This window comes from Poromitra crassiceps, assembly GCF_964638095.1.
Source record: "Poromitra crassiceps genome assembly, chromosome: 1".
Lineage (NCBI taxonomy): Eukaryota > Metazoa > Chordata > Actinopteri > Beryciformes > Melamphaidae > Poromitra > Poromitra crassiceps.
In genome coordinates this window covers 61,765,234-61,780,624 of record NC_139623.1, presented here as the reverse complement: position 1 = coordinate 61,780,624, position 15,391 = coordinate 61,765,234, and the positions used below count along the sequence as shown (strand labels likewise).

At 43.0% G+C, this 15,391-nt stretch overlaps 1 protein-coding gene across 2 annotated transcripts in view; it reads left to right on the top strand.

Annotated features, from left to right (window-relative positions):
• rad50 (RAD50 homolog, double strand break repair protein) overlaps positions 1-15,391 on the top strand; it is a 102,690-nt gene that overhangs the window by 33,793 nt on the left and 53,506 nt on the right. For both annotated transcript variants that reach the window (XM_083644108.1, XM_083644109.1), the window contains exon 14: positions 4,115-4,290. In XM_083644108.1, coding sequence (XP_083500234.1) covers positions 4,115-4,290 — 176 coding nt within the window. The remainder of the gene's footprint in view (positions 1-4,114; positions 4,291-15,391) is intronic.

The window sequence follows — 15,391 nt, the reverse complement described above, 5'->3', positions numbered from 1 at the left end:
CCCTCACCACCTGGCGACGGTCTGTCAGGAAATCCAGGATCCAGTCACACATTGCTGTGTTTAGTCCCAGATCCTTGAGCTTGTGTACCAGCCTGGAGGGTACTATCGTGTTGAATGCTGGGCTGTAGTCCACGAACAGCATTCTTACATAGGTGTCCTTCCCCTCCAGGTGGGACAGGGCAGTGTGGAGCACGTGTGCTACTGCATCTGCTGTGCTCCTGTTGGGGCGGTATGCAAATTGTAGCGGGTCGTGGTCCGGGGGGAGTGTGGGGCGGATCTGTGATATGACCAGCTTTTCAAAGCACTTGCTGGCTATTGGCGTGAGGGCTATTGGGCGCCAGTCATTGAGGCTGGTCACTTTCTGCTGCTTGTGGGGGTGGTGGGGGGGAGGAGAGGACGAGGGGTGGTGGGGGGGCGGAGAGGAGGAGGGGTGATGGGGGGGAGAGGTGGCAGGGGGGGGAGGAGAGGAGGGGGGCTGGTGGGGGGGAGGAGAGAGGGGGGGAGGAGAGGAGGAGGGGTGGTGGGGGGGAGGAGAGAGGGGGGGGGGGTGATGGGGGGGGAGGAGAGGAGGGGAGGCGCTCTGGCAGAGGGGTTGAACCTGGCGTAGAACGCGTTGAGTTCGTCTGGCAGGGTGGGTGACGCGTTGGTGTTTTGCTGTTTTTCCCCTTTGAAGTCTGTGGCAGCGTGGAGACCTCTCCACAGGTGTTTGGGGTTGTTGGAGTCCAGTTTTGCCTCCAGCTGCCTGCCATATTCTCTCCGTGCTCTTTTTAAAGTGGTTCGGAGGGCATATCTTGTATTCCTCTGGTGTTCCAGAGTTGAAGGCGGTGGTCCTGGCGTGGAGGGCTGCCCGGACGTCACTATTGATCCAGGGTTTCTGGTTTGGCATTATTTTGATTATTTTTTGGGGGATTATGTCCTCTGTGCATTTTTGTATATGAAGCCTGTTACTGTGTCTGCATATTCGTCCAGGTCTCCTGCAGCCTTGAACTCTTCCCATGCTGTTTGGTCGAAACAGTCTCTCAGGATGTCCTCTGATTGGTCTGACCAGCAGTGGGCGGTTCGGAAGGCCGGGGGGTGTCGCTTGAGCTGTTGTTGATACCTGGGAACGAGCAGGATGGAGGCGTGGTCCGATCTGCCGAAGGGGGGTCGGGGTGTAGCTTTGTAACAGTGTTTGATGTTCGTGTAACACTGGTCCAGTGTGCGTTTTCCCCTTGTGTGAAAGTTGATGTGCTGATAGAGTGAAGGCAAGCGTTTCCTCAGGTTGACTCTATTGAAGTCGCCTGCCAGGATCATTGCTGTTTCCGGTTGTTTAAGCTCCTGTGCGCTGATCGCGCGGTGGAGTTCTTTGGCTGCGTTTATTGCGTTGGCTTGGGGGGGGAATATATACTGCAGCAAGAGTGACTGTCGTGAATTCGCGGGGACTGTAATACGGTACACATTGGAGCATAACGTATTCCAAGTCCGCTGTGCAGTGCGTTTCAATGTTAGTGATATTCGCACACCAGTTCTTGTTTATCATCAGACAGACGCCGCCGCCCCTCGCTTTCCCGGAGCGCTCTTTGTCTCTGTTTGCTCTGTGTGTACTGAAGCCGGGGATTGTGATGGTATGATCCGCAGTGTCGGCTGAAAGCCAGGTTTCAGTCAAACACAGGACGTTACATCTAGCTATGTCCGTTTGGTATTGTGCCCTTGCTCTCAATTCACACATTTTATTCTCCAACGATTGGACATTAGCCAGGAGAATGCTGGGCAGTGGTGGTTTATGCGCTCACCTTCTCTGCCGTGCGAGGAGACCCCCTCGTCTTCCTCTCCTCTGCCGTTTAAGTTCGGGGAATCCAGAGAGGTCGGGAGCCGTCCAGTTTTGTTTGGGATGTTTTTGCGCATTTCTGATGTTTATCAGCGCGCCCCTGTTGTATCTACGTACGGTGCTGATGCCGTCGTTGTTATCGTTGTTATCGTTGTTGTTATAGTTGATGTTGTCGTTGCCCTCCATCTTGCTGGCCCAGTCCCTTTGGGGGGGGGGGGCGCAGTGGGAACAATAGAACAATAGACCGGCGGTAATCCACGCTGTAATCCACGCTGTTGTTGCTTTCCCTTTTGCCAAAAAAGTGCACTTACGCTACTATGTACACTGTATAAAAGACACTGATATATACACTAGTTATTTACAAAGCGAATAGAGGCAACGAAATTATAAACAAAACGAAATTACTCTAAAAAAAAGACCTATTTCCTACGAAGTTCCCGGAGCTCGCTCAGCTGGTCGCCTCCTCTCCTGGCGCCCACTCCCACATGGTATAAAAAATACAATAAAAAAGCAGTATGCAGTGTTTCCCACAGGATTTTGAGAATTTGTGGTGGGGGACCGCCGACCCCCTAGGGGGGTGCGGGGGCATGCCCCCCCGCGAGATTTTTTTAAACATTTTAAAGTAAAATGCATGAATTTGGTGTACTTTGAGAAAGCTTAAGAGCAAAATTAAAAGGCTAGATCTATGAAGAACATGTCATCATTACTGTGCTGTGGGTTTACAATGACAAACTAAATTTCTCCCTATAGGTCAGGGATACTCAACTTGCTTTGCCACTTTCGTGAAATGATAGAAGGCGAGGGGCCAGTTAATAAACAAACAATATACATTTTTCTGTAGCGGATTGTAGGTTTTTGGGGTGTCAGCCGGAGTTTAGGCTGACAGTGTTGTGCACACCGGATAGTTAGTTAGGTTAAGTTAGTTGGGTTAAGTACATACATAAGTGCCTGGGTAGCGAGCAGATGGCGGTATTTGACAATTTAGCAGCTAAATCATAGATTATTGAAAGATATTCCATATTCCAGACTGAAATGCTATAACAGAAGTATTGGCCAGAATGACATGAACATTTATTGGACACTTATTCAGCGGATATCTTGCATGTTGCGTTCAGGTGCACTGTAAAAAAAAAAAAAAAATTTTTTTTTTTTGGTCAACATCTTATTGTGGCGGTCCAAATATTATTGTGGCGGCCCGCCACAAATTCTTTATGTATGGGAAACACTGGTATGGAAAAAAAAAAGGGGGACTAAAAACAGTTATGGGAGATAGTGCTACGCTGAACCTAGGCCGTGCTGAGGAAAAGCCAGACTGAAGAGATGCATTTTTAACCTGTGCTTGAAAATGTTGATGGAGCCAGAGTCACGGATGGAGAGTGGGAGGGGGTTCCAGAGCTTTGGAGCAGCAGCAGAGAATGCTCGCTCACCGAGGGTGGATCTTTTGGTGCTGGGGATGACGAGAAGTCCAGTGTCAGAGAGGAACGGAGTCCACGTGAGGGTGTGTAGAGGTGGAGAAGGTCAGAGGAGTCCACGTGAGGGGGTGTAGAGGTGGAGAAGGTCAGACAGGTATGAGGGGGCCAGACCGTGCAGGGCTTTATAGGTAAGGAGGAGGACCTTGGAAGTTATACAGTGTTTTATGGGAAGCCAGTGGAGTTGCTGCAGGTTGGGGGTGATGTGTTGCCAGGGTTTGGTCCAGGTGAGAATCCTGGCAGTGGAGTTATGAACATATTGGAGCTGAGCAAGGCCGACGTCGTCTTTTTAGATGGGGGAAAGTTCAGGGGGGTCCTTGCGGCTCCTCTCTACTGTGCTCTAGTCTAGGTAGGCATGCAGCCAGGGGGAGGGGCCGCGTAAGCTGCACTCTGCAAGCGACCTGGGCACTTTGTTTTGGGGAAACAGCTGATACTGTGGGGAAGGTATGACGGCAAATTTTAGTGGTTTTGATACCGCGGTATACCTTCAAACGGTATACCGCTGCATCCCTACTGTGGACTGGGGGTAGGACCAAATAAGTACAGTGTACTTCATCCTACTCCTTTTCGGACCTCGTTGCTGTCACGTATTCTGATTATTATTGTTTATTTTTTTATTTTTTTTCGTTTTCTTTTATTTTTTTTTCACTTATAAATATATATATTTTGTAACATTGATACTACCGTACTTGTGTATATATATATTACTATTTCTTTTTTTTAAAGTCTGAAATAAAGCTTTCATTCATTCATTCATCATATATATCTGTAAATATTTAACAGAATGTGTCTTTGTGGATCAATGAAGTGTCACATTGCTATTATCTGTTATTCTCAGTAAGGATCTGGCGTCAAGTGAGCAGAATAAGAGCCACATTGCTGCTGAGCTGCGGAAGAAGGAGCAACAGTTAACTAACGATCAAGAGAAGTTCTTCACTGTGTGTGGGAGTCAGGATCTGGAGCAGGACCTGGGCAAGCTGCAGGAAGACCTGGAGAAGTCATCCAAACAAAGAGGTGAATGCTCAGCCTCCAAAACAATGAGTGCGTTTACATGCAGACAATAAACTGATAACTGAGAATAATCAGTTTATGGCAATAATCTGATTTCTGCGTTTACATGCACTTTAATAATCCGACAATAGGAGAAACCCGGGTTTACATGATTCAGTCAATTAGTCGGATTTCTCTCCAGAAAGGCAGCATTAATTCCGCAATAAAACAGAATATAGTTGCAAAATGCAAAATCACATTTTCCTAATTTATTTGTCCAGCGCAGAGGATGGTTTAGGTGAAAATTAGGTTGTGTATCTCGTCTACTTTACTAAAATTGGAATAGGCATCGCGTCGCTTTGGAAGTGCATCTGTCAATAATATTTCCAACTTTACCGAGCACACAGCACAGAGGCAGGCAGGTGAGGTGACTTAAGCACGTCAAATGTTCATGACCCACAACGTGTGTTGAATTGAAATACTCTACCTGTCAGAAAACGGACAGAATTTGTCACGGATATTAACGTTATGTGTGTCTTGTGTTTTGAACGACTGAGTCTGTTGTCCGTAGGCTACGTGTTTTTTTTAATCTGTCATCTGAAAAACATCGTCACGCACGCACCTTGGACAATGCGTTTTATTAATAAATTCATCATTCTATTTGCAATCCGAGACAAATGTTCGTCCCTGTAATGTTCACGGCATGGCACTGGGGATTTTATTCGTGCAAGCAGACACCACAGTCGTCTCCTGTAGAATATCGACATTTCAACATGATGGTGCAGTGCAGCAGCGGTGCCGTAGAGGGACACCGGGGGAGAGAGAGCAGAGCTCCCCGCTCCGCTCCGCTCTCCCCCCGCTGTGGCCGGGGGAGAGGGAGGAGAGAGGGGCCAGTGAGTGCAGCGCGTCTCTCCCTACCTCACGCGCTCCTGTGCATCTCTCTCCCGCAACTCGTACATGCGCAGATATATAAACCCGAAAGAAACCCGGTTAAGGTGTATACATGCAGAGAGAAGACCGATTATTGGCCAGAAACCTAGGTGTGTTTATCGGTTTATTCATAACCCGTTTATGACCATAAACGGATAAAGCTTATCGGTTTATGCTGTTTACATGACCACTTGAATAATCAGGTAACTCAGAAATCCGCTAATAAACAGTTTATTGGTGTGCATGTAAACGCACTCAATGGCTCTTCAAGTGGAGGGGTGAGAGCTTGTGTTATGTAAAGAGGATAGCCTGACTGTGAAATGGATCTTGAAATCAGACTTGAAGAGAGAGAGAGAGAGACGGAGATAGACAGACATAGATAGATAGATAAGACGGACAGACATAGATAGATAGACAGACGGACAGAGACAGATAGACGGACAGAGACAGATAGACAGATAGACGGACAGAGACAGATAGACAGATAGACGGACAGAGACAGATAGACAGATAGACGGACAGAGATAGATGGACAGAGAGAGAGAGATAGATAGATAGATAGATAGATAGATACAGTACTTGAATTTATCCCAGAGGGGAAATTCTGGCGTTACAGCAGCAATATCAATGACAGCAATGACAACAACATAGGGTATGTCAAAAACACACAAAGATGTAGGTGTCAGTGAGACATTAGAGAAACAATCATTTGAAATATAGAAACAGTATAAACATATTGACACAGCTACTACAGAACAGTCCACTGGAGAGCATACAGTATGTAGTACTATTACCATGACTGTATACTGGAGAGCATACAGTATGTAGTACTATTACCATGACTGTACACTGGAGAGCATACAGTATGTAGTACTATTACCATGACTGTACACTGGAGAGCATACAGTATATAGTACTATTACCATGACTGTACACTGGAGAGCATACAGTATGTAGTACTATTACCATGACTGTACACTGGAGAGCATACAGTATATAGTACTATTACCATGACTGTACACTGGAGAGCATACAGTATATAGTACTATTACCATGACTGTACACTGGAGAGCATACACAGTATATAGTACTATTACCATGACTGTACACTGGAGAGCATACAGTATATAGTACTATTACCATGACTGTACACTGGAGATCATACAGTATGTAGTACTATTACCATGACTGTACACTGGAGAGCATACAGTATGTAGTACTATTACCATGACTGTACACTGGAGAGCATACAGTATATAGTACTATTACCATGACTGTACACTGGAGAGCATACAGTATGTAGTACTATTACCATGACTGTACACTGGAGAGCATACAGTATATAGTACTATTACCATGACTGTACACTGGAGAGCATACAGTATATAGTACTATTACCATGACTGTACACTGGAGAGCATACACAGTATATAGTACTATTACCATGACTGTACACTGGAGAGCATACAGTATATAGTACTATTACCATGACTGTACACTGGAGAGCATACAGTATGTAGTACTATTACCATGACTGTACACTGGAGAGCATACAGTATGTAGTACTATTACCATGACTGTACACTGGAGAGCATACAGTATGTAGTACTATTACCATGACTGTACACTGGAGAGCATACAGTATGTAGTACTATTACCATGACTGTACACTGGAGAGCATACAGTATATAGTACTATTACCATGACTGTACACTGGAGAGCATACACAGTATATAGTACTATTACCATGACTGTACACTGGAGAGCATACACAGTATATAGTACTATTACCATGACTGTACACTGGAGAGCATACAGTATGTAGTACTATTACCATGACTGTACACTGGAGAGCATACAGTATGTAGTACTATTACCATGACTGTACACTGGAGAGCATACAGTATATAGTACTATTACCATGACTGTACACTGGAGAGCATACAGTATATAGTACTATTACCATGACTGTACACTGGAGAGCATACAGTATATAGTACTATTACCATGACTGTACACTGGAGAGCATACAGTATGTAGTACTATTACCATGACTGTACACTGGAGAGCATACACAGTATATAGTACTATTACCATGACTGTACACTGGAGAGCATACACAGTATGTAGTACTATTACCATGACTGTACACTGGAGAGCATACAGTATGTAGTACTATTACCATGACTGTACACTGGAGAGCATACAGTATGTAGTACTATTACCATGACTGTACACTGGAGAGCATACACAGTATATAGTACTATTACCATGACTGTACACTGGAGAGCATACAGTATATAGTACTATTACCATGACTGTACACTGGAGAGCATACACAGTATATAGTACTATTACCATGACTGTACACTGGAGAGCATACAGTATATAGTACTATTACCATGACTGTACACTGGAGAGCATACAGTATATAGTACTATTACCATGACTGTACACTGGAGAGCATACAGTATATAGTACTATTACCATGACTGTACACTGGAGAGCATACAGTATATAGTACTATTACCATGACTGTACACTGGAGAGCATACAGTATATAGTACTATTACCATGACTAAAGAGGATAGCCTGACTGTGAAATGGATCTTGAAATCAGACTTGAGGAGAGAGAGAGAGAGACGGAGATAGACAGACTCTCCATACTGTGTATGGAGAGCATACACAGTATATAGTACTATTACCATGACTGTACACTGGAGAGCATACAGTATGTAGTACTATTACCATGACTGTACACTGGAGAGCATACACAGTATGTAGTACTATTGCCACGACTGTACACTGGAGAGCATACAGTATATAGTACTATTACCATGACTGTACACTGGAGAGCATACATAGTATATAGTACTATTACCATGACTGTACACTGGAGAGCATACAGTGTGTAGTACTATTACCATGACTGTACACTGGAGAGCATACAGTATGTAGTACTATTACCATGACTGTACACTGGAGAGCATACAGTATGTAGTACTATTACCATGACTGTACACTGGAGAGCATACACAGTATGTAGTACTATTACCACGACTGTACACTGGAGAGCATACAGTATATAGTACTATTACCACGACTGTACACTGGAGAGCATACACAGTATATAGTACTATTACCATGACTGTACACTGGAGAGCATACAGTATGTAGTACTATTACCATGACTGTACACTGGAGAGCATACATAGTATATAGTACTATTACCACGACTGTACACTGGAGAGCATACAGTATATAGTACTATTACCATGACTGTACACTGGAGAGCATACAGTATGTAGTACTATTACCACGACTGTACACTGGAGAGCATACAGTATATAGTACTATTACCATGACTGTACACTGGAGAGCATACACAGTATATAGTACTATTACCATGACTGTACACTGGAGAGCATACACAGTATGTAGTACTATTACCATGACTGTACACTGGAGAGCATACAGTATATAGTACTATTACCATGACTGTACACTGGAGAGCATACACAGTATATAGTACTATTACCATGACTGTACACTGGAGAGCATACAGTATGTAGTACTATTACCATGACTGTACACTGGAGAGCATACACAGTATGTAGTACTATTACCACGACTGTACACTGGAGAGCATACAGTATATAGTACTATTACCACGACTGTACACTGGAGAGCATACACAGTATATAGTACTATTACCATGACTGTACACTGGAGAGCATACAGTATGTAGTACTATTACCATGACTGTACACTGGAGAGCATACATAGTATATAGTACTATTACCACGACTGTACACTGGAGAGCATACAGTATATAGTACTATTACCATGACTGTACACTGGAGAGCATACAGTATGTAGTACTATTACCATGACTGTACACTGGAGAGCATACATAGTATATAGTACTATTACCACGACTGTACACTGGAGAGCATACAGTATATAGTACTATTACCACGACTGTACACTGGAGAGCATACAGTATATACCGTAAATTCCGGACTATAAGGCGCACCGGTCTATAAGCCGCACCTTCAAAGGTGACTATTTTTTTCTTCTATAAGCCGCACCGGTCTATAAGCCGCGGGTGTTTTGATGTTTAATTACCATATGTAAGGCTTCGTGCACAGAGGGGATTGTCGGGAAAGAGATGGCTGTTTGGGGAAGCTCCCATTTATTAACATTTCAACAAAACAAAAGTCAGGTCACTAATCCCCAGACAAAATCACACATTGTGAGATGCTTAAAAATCACCATCGGCGGGAGCTGCTGTGCAGCCAAGAACACAAGTGAAATTCGTTCTCTCGTGACCTGTGGTTCTCAACGTGATGGACGATTCACCTTTCTTGTTAACAGTCCTAGTGAGAGGCAGGTCGAACGTCAAAGGCACTTCATCCATATTTATGATCTGCTCCGGTCCGATGGAATATTCCTTGATCTTTCTTTGTGTGAATTCGCCGAAGTTTGTAATTTTCTCCTGGTAGTCGGGAGGGAGTTGCTGACACACAGTCGTCCGCGCCCTGACGGACAGTCCCTTTCGTCTCGGGTTTGTGCATGATCCTTTGCTGCTGCTGCTGTTGTTGTTCCTGTCTCGCTACTGTCTCAGACATGGCTTTCAGGCTCAATCGCCGCCATCGTCGTAACACAGCCAGTTCTCCATCTTTTGAAGCATGATGTTAGATTACAACGAGCTAGTTGTGTGGCTTAGCCTTCCAAAATGTTGCTGTTAGTTTTTTAGAATGTAATACATAGAATTGGGAATGTTACATTCAATTTCATTCAGACTGTCTTACAGGCTCAATCGCTGCCTTTTTCCCCCCGGAGCGAGGGAGGAGGGAGGGAGGGTGTTTTACCGTAGTGGCTGAGAGAGAGTAGTGGCACAGTGCTCCAATCAGGTCGCGAGGCACATTTTTTGCAACATCATCCAATCAGGGTCTCGCTCTCATAATGTCTGTCTTGCTCTCGTTCTGCCTCATACCAACATCCATAGATTTTGGAGGTTCCCGAGTGGCCGTTTGCTGGAAAAATCCATAGATAAGACGCACCGTTATATAAGCCGCAGGGGGCAAAAAAGGCCAAAAAACGGGAAAAAAGCCGCGGCTTATAGTCCGGAATTTACGGTAGTAGGGATGGGCATTTCTAGCAAAAACACTATTCGAAATTCGCTGGCCAAAGTCGACTTTTAATCGAAATTCGAAAATAAAAATAAAATGTAAAAAAAATTAAAAATCAATTAATTTTTTTTTTTTTTTTTTTTTTTTTTTTTTTTTTGTGAGTGAAATGTTGCATTGTCTCCCCTGATTCTAAGTATAGTCGAATCGCTTGGTTTGAGCAAGTAAAACAATTTTTATAAGCATTTTAAGCAAGGTTTATGGAAAAATGAATGGCGGATGAAATCCCATGAAGAGGGAGAGGTTGCTTATAAAAATTGTTTTACTTGCTCAAACCAAGCGATTCGACTATTCTTAGAATCAGGGGAGACAATGCAACATTTCACTCACAAAAAAAAAAAAAAAAAAAAAAAACGAATTTCGAATTTCAATAATAAAAGTCGACCTTGATAATAACAACGATTATTCGAAAATTCGAAATTCGATGCCCATCCCTAATCCCTATAGACCAGGGGTTCCCTAACCTTTTCATCTTGTATCTGGTATCATAGTGTTGTATCCCTATAGACCAGGGGTTCCCTAACCTTTTCATCTTGTATCTGGTATCATAGTGTTGTATCCCTATAGACCAGGGGTTCCCTAACCTTTTCATCTTGTATCTGGTATCATAGTGTTGTATCCCTATAGACCAGGGGTTCCCTAACCTTTTCATAGTGTTGTATCCCTATAGACCAGGGGTTCCCTAACCTTTTCATCTTGGGACGACCCAAAAGATACATTTTGTGTCTCCCTGGGACCCAAACACACAAAAAACGTACGGTATTTATTTGAGTTGCCATGGCATCTAAATGAGTAAACTATCAATACAGTCAAAGAACACAAAGAACAATGAATACATTTACAGAAAATTAATTCACAAAGATTTAAAAAATTAATTTCTTTCGTTAACATTTGGGACCTTAACCACTTATCTGACATATATGATGGGTACACTGTTATGTATGTCCGTCCAAGGTATGTCTGTTAAAAACCCAGAATAGTTTTTTGTCTTACATCCATCACAGAGCAGACATTTTTCCGTCATCAACAGAAACTGGGATCATCAGTTTTGATCGTATCTGATATTCAGAGCAGTTGATAATAAAACTAATATTACAACAATTTTAATTTGTGACAACTTTGTGACTGTAAAATGTATATCCCAGAAACATTTCTGTTTCTGCGTTAAGAAAAACTGCTGCATTAGTCTGACTTTGCAAATCTCTACATGGCAACTTCCTCCTCTCTCTGTTCTTTCTCTCATGCTATGCGCGCGTGCACACACACACACACACACACACACACACACACACACACACACACACACAGATGGCACAGGTTGATAAAAATGAGTTTGAACACTTTTTAGGGTGACCAGATTTAAGGCTTTTTGCACATATTTTTCATCCAAAATTCTGCCAGGCTGACGACGGGTCCCGTCGGGTTTGTGTCGGGTAGCAGACCTCTAGTGCTTCGATACTCTCTACAAGTAGGAGTGAAACTGGAGAGATCCCCAGAATTATGGAAAAATACGCCTTGTGCCGTATAGATGCTGGGCTTTCCCACTAGGTATAGGAAGATGTCCGCCACTGCAACTTTGCCAATGTATTTGGATCCTAGACCATCCCAACAGTGAGTACAGGTTAGGAAACCTCACCTAAATGAAAGAGTTAGCTTATTTGTGTAAGCTAACCTGTCTGTTGCTGGCAAACCATTAAAAATACGTGGAGAAGGTGTCCAGATCTTTCATATTCCTATGATAGCTGAACCGCTATCTGTCGCTTTCTGCCACCGGTATGGCTCCACCCGTAAAAATACCTAATCACTGTTTGCAAACACACAAGGGGTCTATAGGAAGATCTCTGCGCTGAGTGTGAAACATCCTTGAAGCTGACTAATACGCAGTATTGCAGCGCTAGGTCAAATCCAGTAGTAGTTGTAGCCATAGTTAGTGCTTGTTTTAACCTGCTGGGAATACCAGATGGGTGAGATCCACTGCATCAGGGGAATTCGCATAGTATCAGGTGGGTTGTCACCCTTTCAAATACTTTGCTGTGATTATCTAAACTCTCTAGCCCAATCCTATGCAGTAAAATCTGTCCATTTGAAATTAACCTGTTTAACGTTTAACATTAACGTTTTAACCTGTGCCCTTTCCCTGTTTTTTACACTTTATGCATTATTATTTTTTTACTCTGAATGGCCTTTGTATCCACCTGCCCAGACTCCAGATGGAAAGTAGCCTGTGGCTAAATCTGTTGCAAAGCATCTCTTCCCCTATGGGGTTTAACACTTTGAGTGCCACGGCCCTTGGGCAAAAGGTTGCTTGCTGTGCCACATAGGCCGCAATGCATTTTAAAACAGTCATATAATTTCTTTAATAATTACTATGTAAACACTGAACACGCACAAATAACGATGAGACTCTCTTCTATCACCTGCAAAAAAAAGTTTATTGATCCCATTTTCCGTTCTTTAGTTATGAGCCGGAGAAGATAGCTTGATTGAACCAAAAACAGCCCTTTTTTTCTACGAGCTGAGATAATGAGCCTTTTGTGAAATTAAACATTTCAAGCACATCACTGACTCTGAAGCTAATTTTCTGATGTCTGGGTCTGTCTGGGTGAAGTGTATGCTGCTCTGCGTGCCCCCCCCTCCCCCCCTCCCCCCCCCCCCCCCCCCCCCCTTCAACTGCACACGCCTCCTCCTGGGTGTGTCTTATGTGTCTGGTGGCTCTCTGCCGAGTTTGCTGTGCACACACACGGTGAGCGGTGCGCGACATCCAGCTTTTTGGTTCCGCGTGTGTTTGTCACGGGCTCCCATGCTTCCAGTTGAGAATAATAAGGCTGATTATGTGGATGTGCTGTTGCAGCGGACACGCAGGTGCTCAGTTGTGACAGCGGATGCAGCTGCTGCGGGCACAGCTGGCGTTTGGCTTCATGCATGTCGATGCATACGGACGGATGCGATTTCCTTTTTCCCCAGCGACTTCTTCTGTGTGTTTGGCTCCACTTTCTCTTATCAGGAGAGTGCTGTCGCCACCTAATGGGTTTGTAAAATAGGTTATAGACCTCCAATAGCTACAATATTGTAAGAGGCGATGTAAGAAGCTTAGATCGACACCCCCCCGTCAAAAAAACAATTTGGAGTTACTGACGCCATTTGGCGTCGCTGGCAGCCTACGGTAAATTTCTAATGACGCCATATGGCGTCGCTGGCACTCAATGTGTTAATGTTTTTTTGTATATGTCCCTGCCAAATAAACTAATAAAATAAATAAATAAAAATTAGGCATGCACCGCTATAAAAATATTGGCCAATACGATAACCGATATTAACATTGCTGTTATAGCCGATAACCGATATTTACCGATGTCGATCTGTATAAAAACACATTTCTATGATAATCAAATTTTGTACATACTGAAAGTGAAAAACACATGTAAACACTTAATTTGAAAAAGTTATGCATTTCTTTATTTCCAAAACATTTGGAAAAGCTCATAAATCATAGATTTACCACATTGTTTTGTTTCCTCTCAATGTGAACATTTTGGCCGGTACCGATAACCGATATTAACATTGCAACACCGGGCTGATACCGATATGTTAAAAAATGACTAACATCATCCGATACCGATATGATTGCCGATGTATCGTGCATCCCTATTTGGCACACATGTAAACTAAAGCAATGAATAAAAAAATAATGTCCAAATACGTTGGTCTCATACAAACTAGATCTTGTTTGGAGGATATTTAGACTTTGACAATATTGTTGCAAAGAGAGCCTGTCCATGAATCCTCCAGTAAGAACTCATAGTTGTAGTGTTAAGAGAAGTAATGTGAGGGGAGGGCTGCAGTTACCAAACTTACAGTGGTACTATTGGGCTGCCCAGTTGAGGGCTGCAATGTTTTGGTTTTCTGAGGTTGATCTGCCCTGGTTGCAAATTGAATTAATGTCTGCAAGCGGTTTGAGGTTGGATAGTTTTCTATACTCTGCTCCCCTTAAGAAATTAAGGAAAAACACTCTTAACCCCTTTGTGGAAAACACTATTGTTGTCTGGCATGAAGTTCATAAATATATGGGAGACACCCCTGTGCTATCTTGTTTCTCACCAATTTGGGGCAATGAATACTTCAGCGCGGCCAAGAAAGACATGGGATTTAAAAATTGGTTAGGTAAAGGCATAGTTAAGTTACTGGATCTTTATAAAGATAATAACCTAATGTCATTTGATGAGCTGAAAGTGAAGCATGATTTACCAGAAAGGCACCTTTTCAAGTATTTTCAACTTAAAAGTTTTATTTTGACACGACTTAACAATTCTGTACAACAACCTCCTATGTCCACACTAGAAATATTCTCAACAGGAAATTGTTATGGTAAATGACAGATCACTTACTTATATAATATGTTTGTGGGTAATCACAAGGACAGCACGGAAAGTAAGAGACAGGAGTGGATGCATGATTTACAAGAGGGCATTTTAGATTGTGAATGGGGTTTAATATGCTCAAAAGCACAAACGCAAACAATACTCAATTGAGATTGATACAATATAATTGGATAATGAGAACCTACATCAGCCCAGTAAAGTTAAGTAAATTTGATTCGAATATTCCGGATACTTGTTATAAATGTAATCATCAAGGTACTTTGTTTCATTGCTTGTGGGAGTGTAGTGGGATTCAACGATTTTGGAGCTCGGTGACAACTTATGTCTCCAGGATTACCTCCACACCACTGTCTGCCACTGTGTCCTAAATTGTGTATATTAGGCATCTACCCTGTCAATTGCTCTTTAAATAACAGAGAAAGGAAAATGGTTGATTTGTGCTTATTACAGGCCAGACGCTTTGTGTTGGAAGAATGTTGGGTGCCCCTCTCTAGGTCAGTGGTTGAAAAATCTAACGTCTAGTCTAGCTCTGGAGAAACTTACTTATATGATTAGGAAGAAAATGACAGAATTTTATGGCATTTGGGAAATGTTTCTGGAATTTGTTAAAAATGGTGACATTGA